This window comes from Accipiter gentilis, chromosome 3, assembly GCF_929443795.1.
Source record: "Accipiter gentilis chromosome 3, bAccGen1.1, whole genome shotgun sequence".
NCBI lineage: Eukaryota > Metazoa > Chordata > Aves > Accipitriformes > Accipitridae > Astur > Astur gentilis.
This window is the reverse complement of record NC_064882.1, coordinates 845,789-865,806: the sequence shown is the minus strand read 5'-3', so window position 1 is coordinate 865,806 and position 20,018 is coordinate 845,789. Positions and strand designations below refer to the sequence as shown.

General features: G+C 37.5%; 1 protein-coding gene across 3 annotated transcripts in view; it reads right to left on the bottom strand.

Annotated features, from left to right (window-relative positions):
* HPGD (15-hydroxyprostaglandin dehydrogenase) overlaps positions 1 to 19,911 on the bottom strand; it is a 27,926-nt gene extending 8,015 nt beyond the window's left edge. The window contains exons 1-4 of one of the 3 annotated variants that reach the window (XM_049796066.1): positions 19,719 to 19,911; positions 19,405 to 19,528; positions 15,236 to 15,342; positions 4,277 to 4,373 (exon numbers count right to left, since the gene is read on the bottom strand). In XM_049796066.1, the coding sequence (XP_049652023.1) occupies positions 4,277 to 4,373; positions 15,236 to 15,342; positions 19,405 to 19,528; positions 19,719 to 19,811 (421 nt within the window). In that variant the 5' untranslated portion in view covers positions 19,812 to 19,911. Of the gene's footprint in view, positions 1 to 4,276; positions 4,374 to 15,235; positions 15,343 to 16,513; positions 16,652 to 19,404; positions 19,529 to 19,718 lie in introns of those variants that run through there. The other 2 variants (XM_049796083.1, XM_049796075.1) reach the window with 2 other exon arrangements.
* Between the last annotated feature and the right edge of the window lie 107 nt (positions 19,912 to 20,018).

Here is a 20,018-nt window from a genome sequence, read left to right as displayed (position 1 = left end):
TTGATCTCATGGAGGCTTTGGGTTCATCAAAAAGCACCACTTCTACACAATTATTATGCAGTGATGAAGCTCTATTCCAAGTTATGCTTTAGACAAATATATTCACTGTTAAAACATTTAAATATTCCATTAAAATATTTACATTTTCTCTCACTAATGTGAAAATCACGTTATTGTGTGGCATCCTAAAATTCTAAATTTTTCATTGTTTATGAAGGAAATATGTGAAAATGCTGAAAGGTAAGTTTTGGTAAACTGACGGAACCTATTTAAAAGCAAACCAAAACTGTGCTGATCTATGTGCTGGAAAATATTGCCAAAGTAATTTGTTTTCCTTTCTGTATTAGGTTTGTTTTATAAAAAAATACTTATCAAAGCCTATTGCAAAACATAGAATACTTATAAATAAATAACAGCACAAGATTTAACCATATTTATTTAAATTTAATGTCTTTCCAAACCACATTACAGAAATCTCCTTTGTCGCCCTTAGGCAAAAATCTGGATAAGGAGCATGGAATACGCTTACAGTGTTCTTTGAAGGCCAAAGCCTGTTTTGAAGAAGTGGATATGTAACTAGAGAAATGAGCTAGGGGCATGATGGTCCTACAGAGTGATGAGAGAATTGATTAATGGGGTTTATATAATCCCCTAATCTTAAGAATAGGGAGGGGTACAAGATCACGTTCATTATGTCAGTTATACTACTGTGATCTGTGTCGAAACAAAGGAGACCCGGAAATCCTAGCAAAAATTGTAAGCTGTGTTATTTCTAGGAAATTTTTTAACAGTGAACTGAAGTCTCAAGGGAATAGTTTCTAAATTTTCTAACCTCATTCCTGTGGATTTTGCTCAGCATCCTCCTTTAGAAAAAGAGGAGGGACCAGAAGCTCTTTCATGATGCTGAACTGAAGGGCCCCAGTTGTACAGCCATTTACACCTTCAGTCCACTCTATCACTGTTATAAAATCTTGCCTTTACTCAGTGATGTTAACCATATGCTAGCTTTGTTCTTGTTTTACACACACACACACACACACACACACACACACACACACACATATATATAGGATCAGGTCCTAAAGAAGCCTGTTTGCTGTGGCGGGTACTTTAAGTATTTCTTTTGGCTGGAGCTTTCTGTAGGATGAGGATAAACTGACTGTTTGTGGAGCCTGAGTGCTTGAAGTTGAATGCAATCAAACTGCTGATATGGCTGTACAACAGCAAGGTATCCAGATACACTACACATTGAAAAACCTCTCAGAAAGCTAGCATGATCTAATGCTAAACATTTTACCAGTTTTTAAACCCTCTATGAATACTTTGATTTTTTTTTTTAATCTGCTAGAATCCAGACAGATACAAATTCAGTTTAACAGAATACCTTCCTAAAAGTGTGAAAGCATCAAAACAAAAGTGCATGCATACACATGAATTCCTTTCCCCCTTCACTTACTGAATGTGTACAGGTACCAGCCACCAAAAGGTAAGAGACAGTGCTAAATTTAATTGTGGAAATAATCTCAGGAGTTAAATTTAGTTTTGTATGCTTTTTCTGTTGCTTGTAACAATTCTGTTAAACAAAATTAACATGTGCAGTTTCCTACTGAAGACATCTTGGGACGTTTTACTCTTTGAATTTGAAATTAAGTTTATTACAACGCAAAAGCCTGTAGTCATTGGCATTATCTTTTATGGGGCCAAGTCGGCAGTAAAACACATTTCCCATTATCTCTGTTGTTTAGCATCATTACTTCCTCTTGATATGAATGCACAAATCCCATAAAAGTAAGAAAGTTTTATAGCTTTGAGATACAGTGGGTTAGGAGTTGGGTACTTGCTGCATGTGCTCACATATTTCTCTCCCTTTCTCACTTGGTTCTGTCTTGTGGAGCCACTAAAGAAAAGAAGATTCAATACTGGAAAGACAGGGTGGATGCTCTGGCTTTCATCCAGCTGAATGAACGCTTTAAGCATCCACTTCATAGGAAGCATTTAAGTAGTTCCGTGGGTGTTTGGAAATATAAAACAGTAAGGCTCGATTCTGTCCCTAGTTCAAATCATTGGCAAAATTCCCGTGGTGAAGAACTGGAAACTAATTAATGTGTAAAGCAAATATTATTGAATGTTACGTAAGCATGAAATACAGCTCTTCTTGCTGCTCAGCAAGACACGAGAATATTTGCTGTCTGCAGAGCATATCTGATAAATCTTATAGAGAGCTTGGACAGGAGGGATCAAAATCACTCAAAAGTTTAATGATCAACAGAAGCTAGCTCTGAGGAAAGAAAACACTCAAAGGGAATGCTAAGCAAGCCAATGGCAATTTGCCTTTTACATATGGAATTAACTGCAGGACTCAGACCTTCAGACTGGAAAGGAGAATTAGACTCACAAAACACAGATAGTAATTAATAAATAAATAAAAGATAAAAATCAGTGTATGTCAGCTTTTATGATGTGTTTTTCCTTATGATCTTGGAAACAATTGCTAAATACAAGCCATGTAAAAGCAAACAAAGGAAAGAACGCTTTGGTTTTGACAGATACCCACAATCATTATGGCACAATGTTAATATTAAAAAAGCAAGTAAATCAAATTTTAATCACTTATAAGCTCTTAACAAATTGAGGACAGCCAAGCTGTTGGTTCTTAAAATAAAAATAATTTTGTGTTCCTTTGAGACTAGTTAGAAAAGGAATCAAACTACTTGCTACCTCTGCCCTTTCTTAAGCCCTGCATGGGCATCAGCACTTCTGTGAAAAAGTTTAATCTTTTACTTGTGTTGATGAACTCTTGTACTGCAGTCGCAATTTCCTTTGGGTTAATTTGGTCCCAATACAATGTCCATTTGAGCCAACACAGATAAACTTACTGGCATCAGTAGGTAATGTGTTAGGCAGTATTGCAAGTGCTGACTTAAAAGTACATGGAGACTTTTAATAAAGAACCCCTCACCTGGATGAGATATGTACATGTATTAAGTCAGGTCCTCAAGATCCATGTGCATTATGTCAACAGGGCGAACCAGACTTCTCATCACAAAAGCCAAGGTTTACAGGAAAATTTAGTAGTACTCAGAACATTCAGGCCTATCCACAATCAGGAACTATGGCCACTGCTGCCTTGCTGGCTTTTCATTGTTAAAACACATAAGAATACCCTTTAATAAAACTACAGTAAATTTGGTACTCTGCATGAATACCAAGGAAAGCACTGCCAATCCAAGTGTAAGCTAGCAGATGTATTAGTTTTTCCCAGACAGTATGACAGCAGCAAGAAAGAACAAGCTTTTCAAACATGAGTAAATGCAAGCATTTTTTGAGGAAGGGTGTCAGGTAACATCATTCTCTGTTTACCATTTCCCCTTCAGTCGTGCTGTTTTGCTGTGAACCCAAACACTGCAACGTTGAGCATATTTACAGGAAGGGGTGAAGAATTCTGCCTCACAACAGAGAAGCAATAACCCTGAGTGACTTGGAAGCCATATAATTCTATTTTTATGCCAAGACATTGAAAGACAGTTGTAGCATAGATACATAGTGAGCAAAGAATGTGCTTGCTTAAGCTCAATGAAATATGAGTGTTAATTTTATGGCTTCTCAATCAGAGGTAGATCACATCTGAGAGGACTTGGAACATAGAGTTGGTGTGTGACATTCTTCACTAATAAAGTAGATACAGTCTAATCTTAAATGTTCCTACAGCTGTGCCCCTATGGAGTTGAATGGAGGACCTGCTACTGCTTCCTCACTTCGTGTGAAAAGATTATCTGATTTTCCATATTTGATGCCCAATAAATACTTTATAATATAAAAACCAATCAGATTTAAAGTAACTCTGAATTCAAATTAGGTCAATATATTAGACTTTGGTTTTTTACACACAGTGTGGTGTACAATATCTTTTAATTCAGCAGTGTTATTGAATAGTGCTGAATAAGCATAATTAATTGAGACTAGTTAGCTTTTCCTCAATGTGTGGCAGTATTGAAACCTGAAAAAAACCCTCTTTACATCATGCTCAAGGTTATTAAATATGAGACTGATAGGTTGGGAAAATTACTGAATTTTTCATTGAACTGAGTTTAAAAAAGCAAATGAAAGTTGTGGTCCTTTGATACTGCTTCTGTTGCTGTGATGAAAATCAGGTCAAAATGGGAATAAACAGGGAAGACCCATAAGAAAGAAGAAAAAGTATGACTGATCAGTATGATTCATTTATTTTAGGAACAAACCAGTGAGTAGAAAGTGTTTATACAGAAAATATTCTCACCTGCCAAGGATGAGATATTAATGATTACTCCCCCATTGCCTCCATTTCCTTTTCCCATGTATTCTAGGCCGAGGTAGGTTCCTCTAATCACAGATGTCTGATATAGGGGGGAAAGGGATAATTATGTTCAAAATATCTTTCTTGCATGCTCCTAAAAACTGAATCTTGCTTTTATTGTCGTGCCTAGAATCTGTACTGCTTTACCAGTGATCTTATTTATAGTTTGAAGATATACAGAAGACACTCCACAGTAATGCAACTCAATAACTTCAGAAACACAATTGCAATTGGTAGACATTATAGTAGCTTAATTATTTTTCTTATTAAGATATCAATAATCAAACTAAAATGTTACAATGTGAAATAAGAGCTGTGAAGGAAATGTAACGGAGAATAAGTAAATAATTTATAGATGAAACGCTGTCTAAGGATATAAGTGGCAGAAGAACTGATCCAAATCCCAGAATTTTTGTTGAGACACACTGCTCTACGTTATAAAATATGTACAGACTGAATCTAAAGGTAACACTAATAACTCGATTTGGCTTGAAGCATGCAAAATTTACACTTTTTAGGATTAAGTTATGTGATATATTTCTGGTACCAGGATATTAAAACTTTGTATTCTTTTCTGACTGAAGTTATTGGAGTTTTACCATTCTTCTCAAATGAAAGTTAGCCCAAACAGACAAATACAGACAAGGTAAAAAAGTATTCTAAGAGATGTGAAACGTTGTTAGCATAATATTAGCTGCAGCACATGATTTTTAGTTTTTTATTTTTTTTTAAGAAATAATTTTGAGGGAGAAAATTTTACTGAGACCTGTATAATCTTGGTTCCTTAAGATCTGTTTGTGAACCCTACTGCAGTCAGAAATTCCCCTGGGATTCCTCTCACCAAACTTCAGACATTTAAACTGAGGTGCCTAAAGATACACCAAGCCTGGGGTTATCAGCCTCCTGAATAAATCAAGAGAGAGAGTGTCTCCCAGAGAGTAAGTCACTTTACCTGACATTTTAACAAGTTATAATAGAAAGGCAGCAGACAATGCTCCTAGTGGAAATGTTGCAATATTACTGCATTAGTGATGAGTTTCATAATTATTTACCAATTTTTTTAGATCTCCCCATAATCAGTTCACATTTGGTTTACAACTTCTACTTAAAATGAACAAATGTATTGAATGACTTCTATTGTTATGGAAATATTATTTCAGCTTTTAAATGAGAACTCCATTTATACTTTATTACTGTTTAGTGCTATTCATTTGACCCAAATAAATTAAGACGTTCAAAAGATGAAGTGGGCCTACAAATATTTCCACATCTGTGTATAATTATTTCAATGAGCTTTTTGACCGGGGAAGGTCTCCAGAATCATTGAGACAGAAATTTCCCAAAGTAGTAAAAAACCACAGTGAATAATCTATATATGCCTAAAACTTAATGGATAGTGGCTAGTTGTACTGAAAAAAAAAAAAAAAAAAAAGCTTTTAAAATCAGAACATTAAGTATTTTTCTACCATTATCTAAATTCCCAAACCAAAATTGGAATAATTTTAAGATGAGTATTACATTGCATTTTTATTAGCTGATTTTTTTAGACAAACGTGTTATAAAACCTGAAGTAAAACTTTTAATTCAATTTCAGTTATCCTTTGTGCTTGTTGGTTTTAATAGGAACCAGCTTTGGAAGACTGCATGTCCTACTTTATTAATATCGCTTGTTCATTTTTCGAGTAACATGAAGTTAAGCTGCCCCTTGACAGAGATAAAACCACCTGAGGCCTCATTACCAAGTTTGCTTTGGAATTGTGATAATGAATCTGCTTTTTAAATTTTCTATAGTTGCAGCATTTTATGTGATATTTTCACTATTAGTATATTTTCAGTATACCTATTACCTGGAATAGTGTAAGAAATCACAAAATACAAATATTTCAAAATTCTGAAATAACATTTTAAATTTTTCTTAAACAAAAAATTCCCATAAAAAGCTTTGTGTTCTCTCCTGAAGAGTTTTGTTTCAGGCAACATGCTTTTAAAAAATTTTTTTATTACTATAAAAAGAATGTTATTGACTAAATGTTTTAGCAGAAACTTTCCAAAGAACTATGTTCGGTGGCTTGAAAAAATACCAAACTAAATCTGATTTCTCTTGCATGTCCTGGAAAGTAGCAGAGCTCTTATAAATATAATCTAGTGCTGTTTAATCTTGATTGTCACATGTAAATTTTAAAGGATTTATTGAAAAACAAGACTGTTAATGCCCAGTACTGTTGCTGTAAGGTATACTTATTCTGAATATAAACTCATTGGCAGCTCAACCAAAATCAGGCTTGGATGTAAGTGCGAGTGGTGTTTTTTAATATATACATAAGATAGGCTGTACGCAAGACATTGTAGAAAGGAAGGGGTTAATGCTGTCTATGGAGAGCAGGTGCAGGTCCTATCATGCCCTGGAGCAGTGTCTCAGCCTGCTGAACAGAAAAAGAGAATTCCACTTAGGATGATTAGAGGAAAGAAATCAGTTGGAGAAGGAAGTAGCTTGGGGCTCCTTGAGGATTTTTCTATTCCTCCATCCTTCTTATTCAAAGAGATAATAGAGCTAGATGAGTCCTTGGCCAAACCACAATTATAAGTCAAGAAAAAAGTGAGTACTTGACTTTCCTATCAAAATCACTGTGCTGCTCTTTTTTTTTTTCTCTGGAATCCAGTAACTTAGCATTTTTTCAAGGGTCCGGGGAAGCCTTCTCCTTTACGTAGGTATTGTAAGAGGTTGTCTTCAGAATAAATGTAGACTTTCATTTGGATATTGCCCTTACACCTGCCGTTATCCTTGCGAAAAACTTCTCATCCGGTGTGGCTGATCTCAGGTGACATGGCTATTTCTGATATCTGGGCTGGTAACATAAAGAATTATTCTGGACATAAATTCTGAACCAAATATACATCATGAGAACAACCTAGCTGTCTGCCCACTCAGCAGACAAAACTTCAGGTGAAAGGTGTTGCGTGATAGATCTCCCATTCTCCTGCCAGAATTCCCCACTCTCCAGGAGACAAGTCCTCTCAATAGTTCTCCAAGGAAGAACAGCAGTGGCTGAACTTACTGTAGTACGAAAGTCATACAAGGTGGGCTTAGAAGTCTTAGTGCCACTTTCCAGTCGAGCCTGTTGATTCAGCTGAGTTGGTAAAGTGAAGCTGGCTCTTATATCTGGGTGCCAAACACTCAAACAGGAAAGAGGTTTTCCAAAGGACAATAGTCTTTGGACTACTGTTTTCCAAAGAACAATAGCATATTGGGTTTGGGGTTTGTTATGAAATCCATCTTTGCAAGTGCATAAATTGCAGCCTCAGGCTTCCTCTCATATGAAGTGCGACTTTGGATTCCTATTTGTTGAGGTCAGAATACTTACTCTGAATTCTAAAAGAAAGCTTAACAGCTATTACTTTACTATACCATGAAATACACAATAGAAAATAAGACAGGCAAAGAATGATGCGTTTTGTGCAGCCTAGTTTTCTGGGGTTTATGATATGATGAAAGATGTCTGTAATTTGCCTTTCAATAAACTGAAAGAAACTAAAGGTGTCTTCAGACCGTGTAGTTCTCCATGTATACTTTTAATAATACTAATTTAATCCCATGCTCTTAACCAACAATAATTCATAGTTTGTCTATTGCAAATAGAAATTCTGAGAAAGTTACATTTAAAATTACCTCATTAAAAAAAAATTGTCTGACTTGGTTTAAGATTAAAATATGTTAGGAGACTTAACTTTGTGCAGGAAAGCGTGTTGCATTTTAGAGTTGAATTTTCTACAGTTCCTTTGTTTACAACTGCATTTATCTGCATGCATGTTGTCCATAAACATGTCAAGAACAAAGAGTAGGAAAGTAGTCAAATTTGCAATTAAATGCAGGTAAAGTGAAAATTGGGACAGCTGACGCTCACCTAGTTGGTTTTTTTTTTTTTTTTGCTTCTAGCTGCTGAAAACTAGCGTAATTAAAATCAGAAAATAATCTAAATGGTTGTCCTCCTAGCTGTTGAAAAACCTGTGATTTTAGTGATACAACTGTTTGTTTTCTTACCAAAATACAGTGTGTTACTATAGCACTTAATGAAGATGGACCATCATGGTGCACTGCAAGTCTGAGTGTGCTCCCAAGAGAGGCAATTTTACTCTTCAACTGCTAGTAGAAAACTTAGGATTCTTTCCAATGAAGTTATAATGGTAAGTGTGGGAATATCTTGTAGTATTAGCTTCCATAAAATACAGATTTAAATTAGAGGAGATCAGACACTCTGAAGCACCATACAGTAAACCCCAAAACTTAGTACCTGACAGCATGGTAAGCTCTGCAAAATAATTGTGCAAATACTCAAAACATTTGCAGTTGCTTTTGGAAGTACAATATCAGTAATCAGTAACTGATTTAACAAGTCATTAAATGGCAATTTAGGTATCAGTGTCAAAATTGGAAACAAAGCTTACAAAATCTGTGATTCTTGACATTTCCATGTATCCCACGGCCGTATAGTTTTAATTGTATTGTTCTAAAAGAAATCATATATTGAAACTCTGATTCTAATAAGACTCCAAGTCTTCAATAAGACACCCAGTTCATTTTTTTTTCTGGTGTTAGGAACCAATATTAGCCAGTGTTGTACAATGCTCTTGTATTCCAACATTACCCCAGTAAGACAATTTTCATACTTTGTGTTTCATTTTAGCTTGATCTATTAAAAAGGAAAAAAAAAAGTGTTGTTCAGTGATGGTGCCCAGATCATCCTTAATCATCATCCTTTGCAAGTGACGATTGCTTTGAAAGTAATTTAGTACACAGTGCTTTTTTTTCCCTAGTGTTTCAAGGCAGGTGTTCCAACTGACATAGTTTCTCGTACCTATTTAACAAGGTTTCCCTTGCCACCTCTTGTCTGATACTTCTGCTGTCTCCTTATGCATACTAATATTTTATGCTGAGAAACTATATCTGCATTCCTTCAGTGCTGAAGATGACTACCCTGTTGTTCTCAAGGTGATAAGGCAATATGAATTCCTTTGAGAGAACAAAATGCTAGTCAGTAACCAGTCCTAACATTTTGTGTAGGTTTCTGAACTAATCTAGTTCAGTACTAAGGATACTGAACAAAAAAAAAACAAATGAAAGAGCCATTGACTTGTGGTTTCATAAAGCAGGTTAGCACAGAGCTGGAATTTGACCCAAGATCATTTGACTTTCATACTGTGATGTTGTAAATTGATGGCTATCTATAAGGAAACATTTCAACGTACTTTATGAACTGCGTAAGACAAACTTCAAAAGTCTGAAACTAAGTGCTGCTAGTGATATCCATGGAAAATTTTAGCATTTTGCTGTTGGACAGGGAGGTGGGAGGTGATTTTGTCTTTAATGTAGATTTTCTAGGAAGCAGACAGGTTGTAGCAAGCGTGCACGTCCCTTGGCATTCCTATGTATAGGTTAGTTTACTTGCTATATGAAATGAAATTAGAGGCTCTTGAGTTTGAATTTCTAGCTCAAACTGTGGAAAACAAGAAGCGAAGGGGGCGAGAGGCAGAAAGGAGAAAGGAATGTGCAGTAGGATTTGGACATTTGCTAGCAATCAGTAGCTTTTGTACAATGTGGGGGTGAAACACTATGTTTTAGTTTTTTACTGTGCAGTTTTCTCTACTTTTTTCCACACCACACATTCCTGAAGGGCGTAGGAATAGTATTGCATTTTGAGTAGCTGGCCTTAAGTAGTTAAAAGAAATTTGCTTTATTGTACTTCAACATTGGTTACTGTAAACATCCATTAAAACTGTAAGCTAAGAAGTTCATTGACTTACTGTGCAATTAAGGTAAGTCTGTGTCTTTCCTAGTGCTATATGAACAACACAAGTCATTATACTTACAGGCTTCTTTATGCCTGTAAGGGATAGACCCTCACGCCACTAATTTCAAGGTAAGTGGTACTTCTCACTTTCTGGTGGCCACAACTCTCCCTAGGCACTTAGTCCTCTTTCTGACACCAAATTATGCTGAAGAATAAGCAACTAAGCCATTGAACAACAGAGTTAGTGTATTTCTGGTTGTCTTAGCATGCAAACTTGGTAAACTAGTTACCTATGCCATTTTATCTTCTACAGATAGCACTGTTTTGTTTTGTTTTGTTTTGTTTTCTATGTTGGTAGCGTTAAGAAACAGTGCTTGTCTCAGTCTGTACTGTGGGACATGCGGGTAATTCCCAGCTGCTGAATCCAGCCATGTGTCCTGGTCACATTATTTTGGGATGAAAGTTCAGTCCTTGTCGTTTCTCCTGGTACGACGGGAAAGGAGGTCAAGGCGTGTGGAACAGAAGAAGGTTGCAACATACTGCCAAGGAATCCCTTTTATGGCTTGCACAGCAGAACAGCCTTGTGATGATCATGAAGTCTTTGTCCCCAAAATAAATAAAATTAATCACTTCTGAAGTTTGCATGGTTACCGTTCTGGTTTCTGCCAAGACATGAATTGGCCTTTTGAGGAATACTTCCTTGCTGATGAGCAAATGAATTGATTTTGCAAGGTTTGCTAGTTCCTGGAACTCTTATTTCACCATGAGCTATATTGAACAGAGCCACGTGTAGTTATATGGTGTTGCGTTCTCTTCTCTGTAGTACCAATCTAAATATTTTGCAGGGACAAACTCTGCGTTAGGTAGACTTCACTTTAGAAAAGGGCTTTTTGTAAATTCACAGAAACTTTTTACCTTTGCCATTTATGGAAATAAATTATGCAAACCCATGAAAAATATAAAAACTTGGAATTGTTGGGTACTGCCACATTTTGCCTAGTAATGAAGGATGAGACTGTCATGCACCTGAACCAATTTTACATATGTATTTGAATCCTTCTTCTCTTTGGGCAACACTTAAATAATTGCTTCCTATATGACTGGGTCTTTTCGGCATGCCCAAGTTATGGCCTGCAATTTAAAGTTTTGCCAAAATAATGTATTAAGGTGTGCAAAATCACCACATAAACAGGAGATAATTGTGATTTTACTGCCAAATGCTTTCTTGAGTCTATTTAATTTCATTTGGGGAATCAGTTTAAATATACCTACAAAATAATTAATTTGTTGGCATAAGAAAACAATGAGGTAGTCAAAATGTCACGTAAAGTGCTTCTGTACTTTTGATTCAGGTAAAATGTAAAATGTAAGCATATGTAATACCAGTACTGCTACATTTAACAGTATGCTGCAACCTATGTCAGTTTTCAGAAACCTCCCATAGGAGCATAAAAAAGGAACCTCCAAGTAAATTTTGGGATTGTCTTGGTATAAAATGTGCTAAGTGTAAAGAGAAAAGATACTGTAATTATAGCAGCCACTATAATTACAGTGGTTCCAGAAAGCCTACATCATCGACAGAAGATAAAATTAGGGAAGCGTCTTAGAACACCAAATTGTTTTTAACTCACATATATGTTCAAGGCGTATTAAAATGTGGGCACTTCTGTTTCTTTAGGGACTTGAAGAGAAAAAAGTCATATTACAAAATTTCTGGATTCCTTAGGCATAAGTTCTTATGAAGCTGACTGCAAGAAACACTTTTCTTGTCATGCTGGAGGACTGTAGGTAGGACTTTTGATAAGAATGTATGTGTCATATGTCCTTGTGCTATTCTGTGCATGGGTGGGGGCGTGTTTGTGTGATGGCCTGTTGAAAGTACAATGGTAATATCCATTTAAAATGGAATTCCTGTACGGTTGCTAAGATCTTTTTTTATACACCATAACAACTAGACTGTATGTTTGTATGGGTATGAGTGGTTGAAGCTGCCATTGATCAAACTGATACTGATCGAATTAACACTATCAGCTTGGGAGTTTTGAGGTGAGGAATGGATGGCATTGCTGGAATACTTAACTAAAAAAGTTAATAGAAATATTAATAAAGTAACAAAAAGGTGGATGCTGTTTAGCACAAAATATAGCAAAACAGTGGAAAGCACTGCAACAGAAATCTCTTTTTAGCAGTTGATACTCTTTTCCTCCCATCTCTATCAAGCTGTCTTTTCTCGCTCTTGGGAAACTGTAATGGATACAAGCAGGAATTGTGGGTTTCCCCCCCTCTTTTCCCTTCTAAATTCAGTCCCACTCTTTGAACCTGCTGCTTCTTTTCTGTTCCTCATGTTTTCTCAAGCAGTGCTATCAGGGAACTTCCTTGCACTCCTTTAAAAACATTCCTGAGGACCAACCGGTTCTGTGAACTGTTTTAGCCATAAAGAACACACCCCATATGTGTTTGTTCTGATTTATCTTGCCCCGTACTGCTCTACTTTTGTACTTTGTACTTTAAACTGGGGCAGGGAATATTTGTTGTATCAATATATAAATGATATCACTAAGACAAAGACTGGCATGTAGAGGGGTTTTTTCCCCCTTTTTAAAAATAGAAAATATGTGCATAATGTGTACCAAAATGTGTGGCCATAGAAGTTATTCCTGTTCTTAGGGATAGTACAAAGGATGCTTAAAATGTCCTACGTTAGGGAAACAGAGACATTTTAAAATCATGTATTTCATACATATTTTGCTCCTTTCTCTGCAAGAAGCAAAAAATATTTTATGGAACCAAGAAATATAACATATCACATGCAGCAGCTGTTTTTCTTCCATTGTTATAGTTAAAAAGTAAAAAGTAGAAAATCTTATATCTTCATTTATGGAAATTACAGTAACTAGATAGAAATGCCCTATAGAAGTAAGCTACTTAGTTGACTCAGGGTTAGACAGGGTAAGAATATTCAAATCAAAAGATAAATGAGGATATTTGGATCTGAGAGTGTCCTTGGTTTAACCTACATGGCTGTGCTTCTACTCTTCTTGATCATTTTAGATATTCTGATTCCAGTCACCAGCATGTATCGATGAAATTTTCCAGGTTTCAACTATGAATGAAGTCATTAAGACAGTTATAGTGAACTTACCTATACAATAGTGTATAAACTATATAATCTTCCCCCCCTTTTTTTTTTTAATTTTTAGCTTGATCAAGCAGTAGCTTGATAGTTAAGCATATAGATTTCTAAGACTTGGATTCCAGTTTTTCTGCTGCTTGAGATGGTTCAAACCCACCTATGGTCTGCTTCAGCCCAATCATTGGTGATAAGACAAAAAGAACCATAGAAGGAGATTGTCAATGCCTACTGTTTGAAGCTCTTGGCATTTGAAAAATTGTTTGGACATGACTCTCTACATTAGGATATTTACCTGGACATAAATATCTTCAAGATTTGCTGATCAGAAATGCCTTCATTTTTTGAGCTAAATTTAAAGGTGAATCACTGACAAATGTGTTTCCCACCAATTTTTCTGGTGATGACTAACTAACTATCTGTGCTTGCAAATTTGACAGGTGGATGGCTGCCTACAGTAACTTATATCCTGTGTTAAACCAGGCACAAAAATAAAGAGAAATAAGTCATCTAGAACACAGGTAAAGTCTTCTTTCAAATCCAAGGGATCTGTACTAATCGATATTGGTGTTGCGTAATACTGAGGGTGTCACACTCCTGTTACTTCACAATGTGAAGTTTCCTGATGTTTAATTTGTCAGAATATTTTTGAAATGAAAGAGGGATGAAGAAATATGTGTAGTTAAATCTTAAAGAAGATTTAAGGAAAAGGCAAAAGAAATTGAACAAATGTATTTCTCTTATTGTGGAAATTTTAACCTGTGGTCTCAGTTCAGTCCCTTCCAAGAATAAACATATTTGACCTTGGAGAGCTATAAAAGATCAGGAAAAAGTATTATTAAATCTAACTTTTTTTTTTTTTCCAAACACATGTTTTCCCATTAATTTTTCTATACCGTGTCTCATATACAGCTTGTGTTACTTGTTCTGGGGTTTTTTTTGTTAGTTTGTTTTCATGGAGGCATTAGGATTCAAAGACTCGGGTACCTTTGTCCTTAAAACTTTTGACAAAAACAAACGTTGGATTTTCTTATCCTGAGCTTTACTGTTGTGTTGACAAATTCCAAATGACTGATTGTAGAAAACTGCACATTGCACTCTTCCAAGCTTCCTTTTGCTACTTTCTTTGCCAATCTAGATCATAACACTTTGTCCCGTTTTGGTCATAGGGGTGACTTGACTTGCTGAGTCACCATTGAATTAGAACTTCACAGGTGGTAGAATACAAGCTGGTCAGAATGTTATTAACCTAGAAAGCTGGTCTTTCCTTTGGAGCTTAGATCTCCTAGCAGTGTAGTCTAAATTAAAAAATTTTCCTCTGAGAAACAGATATTGTGGTCTCACCTGATGAGATACCAGGTAATATCAAAGAAATTGTAATAGTCTGTTTGAAAAGAAATTTTACAGGCTTGTTGAATGTACTGGGTTTTAGCAAGTAAGTGCTCTTAAGTGGTGCGCTTCTATCAGTGACGATGGTGAAATGGCTTATATTAAAAGCTCAGATTGTATGCTTGCTTCATGGGCAGAGAAAATGTGGAGCTCTTGGTTGAACAAGTTTTCTTGTAACACCAGCTAATGGCAACTTATTCTCAAATGCAGGCCAGCTGAGTCTCACAAATAATTAAAATGTTCTAAAACATTCATATAAACAGACTGGCCTCCTGTAGGTGCAACTCTACTGCTTTGGGCACCAAATTATTACACGTACCTGGGATTTCATTGGGTTTTATAGAAAGAATATTGTCTGATATTAGCCTGAGTACCTCTACACAACGCTGTACGTCTTGGATAGACAACTTAAAGGACCCACCGCACACACATTTATCAGTTAGTATATATGCAGTTACATGGTTGTTGTTTCAATTGCTGTGTTTACCATCCAATAATTAATGTTCTGTCATATGGCATAATCTGTACCAGCCAAGGGTAAGTGTATTGCAGCATTAAATACTGAAGTATGACCATGTGAAAGGAGATAATGCTTACCAAATTAATTTGTATAGTGCTTTCCCAGTCCTTCTCATTGTTCACTCCAGCATTATTAACCACAATATCCAGCCTTCCAAAATGTTCAATTACTTTTTTGAAAGCACCTATAGTAAGATCCAAGGGTGAAATTTCTTAGCCCTTATGGAAAGTAAGATATAAAAATACAATGCATGCATACAAATTAATGTTTTATTAGTCTACCGCAATGTCTTCATTGTCTTCTTAACCACTAACGAGCAACCTGCAATTAAATTATTTATCTAGCCATTCACCAATAGTAAACATATTCAGGAAAAATGAAGGGATTAAGATACCATAGTTGCCTTTTCATTCAGTTTTATAATACCTGATAACAGGAGCTAATGAAGAGCTTAGCACCCATGCCTTTTGTATTAGATAGGATGTTTGGCACCCTAATTATATAAATTAAGCATTTATAGCTTGATTTGTAACAGTTTGATACAGCTAGTGAATTCAAGATTTGGCACCATCCATTTTAAATGAAAAAAAAAAAGCTTCATGTGTTCAGAACAATTTTCCTGGTTGAGTCTAAATTTAACCTAAGAGCGCAATTCTTATTCAGTGGTATAGCTAATATGAATCTTTCAACTACAAATAATTAATAATAGTTCTTGCTTAAATTCATTAATTATGTTTAAATCCATTCATTATGAATAAATTATTAAACATCCTACTTGTCAGTTAATTTTAATAAAGTGTTTCTCAAATTCAAATCTTCTTCCTTCTGTTGATGAAAATGGTGATCTGTCTTCCAAAGAATTTCAAAATAAAGAACGGGGAAACTTCCACAATGACATTGTGTTCTCCCAGGTGGCAGTGTTCAAACTAAGATAAAAGATGTGTATGGAAAAACATCATGATGTCATACTGATGAGCAAACTCATCTAGGCCGGCCATGCTTTGACAGGATAGTTGGATGAGATGACCTCCAGATGTTCATTCCAGACTAAGATTTTCCATGACTGCAGACATGTATTCTGACATGTATATATAGGTTTTTTTCTTCCCCCCCTCCAAATATTGTTCCTCATCACTAAATATTTGTTATTATGTAAACCAAGACACACCCACCCACCCAATATTGTTTTAAAAAACATCCTGTGGTGACTGACTAAAAAAGTAGAGTATTTCAGGTATACTGGAATTAAGGTCAACAGGCCTTAATGAAACCACTTCACCGTCTTAATTCTCTGATTTTTAGTCTTTGGCTATTAGTGTCAATCGGGAGCATAGCAGCAGCTTTGAGACATCTACCTTTTTTGCAGCAGTTGCAAGGGTTTACAAATTTTTTTTCTTGCACCAGATGGTTGGTACTGTTTCAGCTTTTTCTTTGCCTGAATGCTGCAGGTCCATCACAGTCATCATCTTGTCATCAGAACAAGAGCTGGGCAGCTGGTGGGAAAGGTTTTATTTGTCCAACTGCCTTTATTGTACAGATTTTTCTAATATTCTTATTATGTACTAGAATATTTTAATATTACTAAAGCCTCTATTTTTGGCTGTCTGCCTTTTTGGCTTTTGTTGTGTTTATTGCTAATTCATTCTCTGGATTCTCAATTTAACTCTTCAATTACTTCTCATCTTTCCAATCCTGCATCAGCAAGGGCAAATGAAAACCTGTGGCTTTGTTAGGAGCTGAACTGATCGTCTAACTTAGTTTCACTAAGCAAAATAAATACAATTTGGGTCCTCAATCAGCTTCCAAATTTTGGAAACTTGCTCTTGGATTCCCTTTTAAGCCTTCTCGGAATAGCATCTTTCTTCAACCTCATTCTTAATAGAATCTTTTGCCTTCAAAAACCACCATGGATAATAGTACTTTTGCCAATTATTTCTTTATTAAATTCACACAGTCTTGACTAATTGTAGTTTTCTAGTTTACACATTGAGAAAAGAGCCAAATGCTTTTCAGCTGTTTGCGTATCTGTGTTAAAATAAAGAATGATTATCAAATTTGGAATATTTCTGGTAAGAGTTTACCTGCCTACGGTAATCCCATCTATTACCTATCCACAAAAAGAAGAATCTCATTATAAATTCTTAATAAAGTTATCATCCACACATCAGTGTCAACTGACTTGTTCCCTTTTTAAATGTAGAATAATTTTATGTTTACATTGCACACTAGTTAGTGCTTATGGAATCATGAAAATTATAAGCAGATGATCATTTGAAATATTGAATGAAGAAAAATGAAAAGGAACATCCATTTTAAGGGAAAGGTAAGAAAAACAGTGGAAAGTAAGTACAAACACTGGTTTCATGTGAACTTCCTAAATATTCATGGAAAGAAAGCACAAGTAGATGTGCTGTGATTTTTCAAAAGTGGAACAAGATGGAAGATTTTTGTGGGGGACTATGTGAAAGAGCCACCAGAGAAAAAAACACAGGCAAGACTTGAATGTAAATGAAGCAGCTGATTTCCTACCCATAAGCATTATGTACCTACAGATACTAGTTTTAGTACTGTGACTTGTTTCATACTGAAAAGGCTGAGGTTAAAATAAGAGGAACTTCATTCATGCACATGACCTTTAACATAAAAAGCAAGTACAGGATTTGAAGCATCCGCTAAGAACTTTAAACACTAGGAGTGAAATTAATCCAAGTTTATTAAGTGGTGGCTTGCAATTACAAATGAAAAAAGCAGGAAAGTAAAGCAGTAAAAAAAAACCCCAACCAACAAAACCACTAAAAAATACCCCAGAAACCCCAAAGGTTTGTAGGACACGATTGCAAATTTATGCTAAGAAACCTGCAGCAGGAGTGATGCAGTATCAGAGAAGCAGAAGCAGCAACCACCAGTTCTTGCTCTTGCTCCTTGCGAGAGCCCATTCTAATCCTACTCCGATCGCTCTTTTCCTACCAACTTGGTTCCAAAACCTCCCTTGCTGACCCGTCCCACTCAGTCCAGTTCCCAGCGCACACCCTGTTGGTCCTGCACTAGCCTGGCACTAAAGAGAGGAGAAATCATGGGAGAGAAAGCACACTGGGGTAACACCCATGCTGCAGCACATGCTATTCCTACCCCTAGGATGCTTTTTCTTACTCCTAGGTTACTCCTCTCACTTGGAGAAAGAGTCAGTAATCAACCTAGCTGATATAAACTTTCCTGATTAGAGCAGATCTCAAATTTAAAGTCCAGCATCTCTCTTATGGACAATGTAAAGCTTTGGAATTAGGCGTAATCACGCTAGCTCGGAGCAGTGAACAATATTGCTGAATTCTGGACTAGCTGCAATGTTTTGTGAAAGAGGAATGGGTATGCCCAATCACCGCTGTTGGGGAAGCGGCCAGTGAAGTGTAGCGAATAAAAGCAGAACTAAAAATACTCAGATCTAGCCTGACACAAATGAATCTGGGGAAAGGGCACTGACAAAAGTGATGTCAAAATCTGAATCTGAGTCACTATCCACGAATGTATCATTTAATAATGAAACTTTGGTGAAATGACGGTGCCTGTTATGAAATATTGTGGAGGGTACATCAACATTATACGATACTCTAAGAACTCCGCAGGGAACGCGATTTATTCCCTGAGTGAAAACATAAAGTGCAAATCATACATGAGGGAAGCTCCTTGCCGTTTCCTGCATCTGCAAAATGTGCGTGAAGTGTTGTCAACCCACATTTAACACCGCGATAAAGCAGCGTGCCGTCTTTTCCCAATTCTGCTTTCAGCTACAGCGGCACACGTTGAAAGTAAGTGTGCTGTCCGGAGAGAGCACTGCAACCAGAGCAGAATTTATTACTCCAGTGATGAGGGAATACAGCTTGGAGTCTGTACTGAAGCCTCATAAGAAGCAAGTCCGTGCTTTAAAGTTTATGTATATTACTCATAAAATAACAATTATTTTCTGCAGAGGCTTTCATGCAAAAATCTCACAGACGGCACTCAGCGAATCCGATTTCTCTGGCTTTTCTTTACAATGTGCCGAGTAACACGGTGCAATACACGCTCGCTGGTAGCAATGTTTCACGTCTGCAGGTTCAGGAGCAAATCCCTTTCGAGCGACTGTCGGGAGCGATCGGGAGTAGGCTGTCCTCCAGAAACCTTAATTGCACACTTATTGGTGCGGCAGCCCAGGCTCTTTCAGGTTGCTGCATGTTAAGCCGGAGCACGGCGCTGACAGTTTCCTTCTTACCTTTCAGCTGCTCCTGGTCCGTAACGTCGCACTGGATGAACACCGTCCTCTGCGCTTCAAACTGCTCGGCCAGGGCCGCCTTGCTCTCCTGCCCGGCCTCGGAGTTGCGGTCCAGCAGCGCTACCTGAGCGGGGAGGCAGGGAGGGAGGGGAGGATGAGCGGAGGGCGGACAGACGGCAGGACGGCCGGACAGACGGAGGGCCAGCTCCCCCGCCGAGCCGAGCCCGGCGGGCTGCCGCCACCCCGCGCCCGCGGGTGCCGGCCGGCGGGGCGAGGCGGGCGGCGGAGGGGAGGGGGCCCCTGCCGGGGCTTACCTTCGCGCCCTTGCCCAGCAGCGCCTGGGCGAAAGCCCTGCCGATGCCCTGCGCCCCGCCGGTGACCAGGGCCACCTTGCCGTTGACGTGCATGGTGGCCGCGCTGCTGCCCGCCGGCCCCGCGCCCGCCGAGCCGGAGCAACCTAGCTCGGTGTCACCTGCCCGGCTTCCTTCCTCCCTCCCTCCTTCGCTCGCTCGCTCGCTCCTTCCCTCCCTCCCGCCTGCCCTCCCGCCCTCCTTCCCTCCTCCTCCTCCTCCTCCTCCTCCTCCTCCCGCCGCCGCTGCGGCTCATTCCCCCCC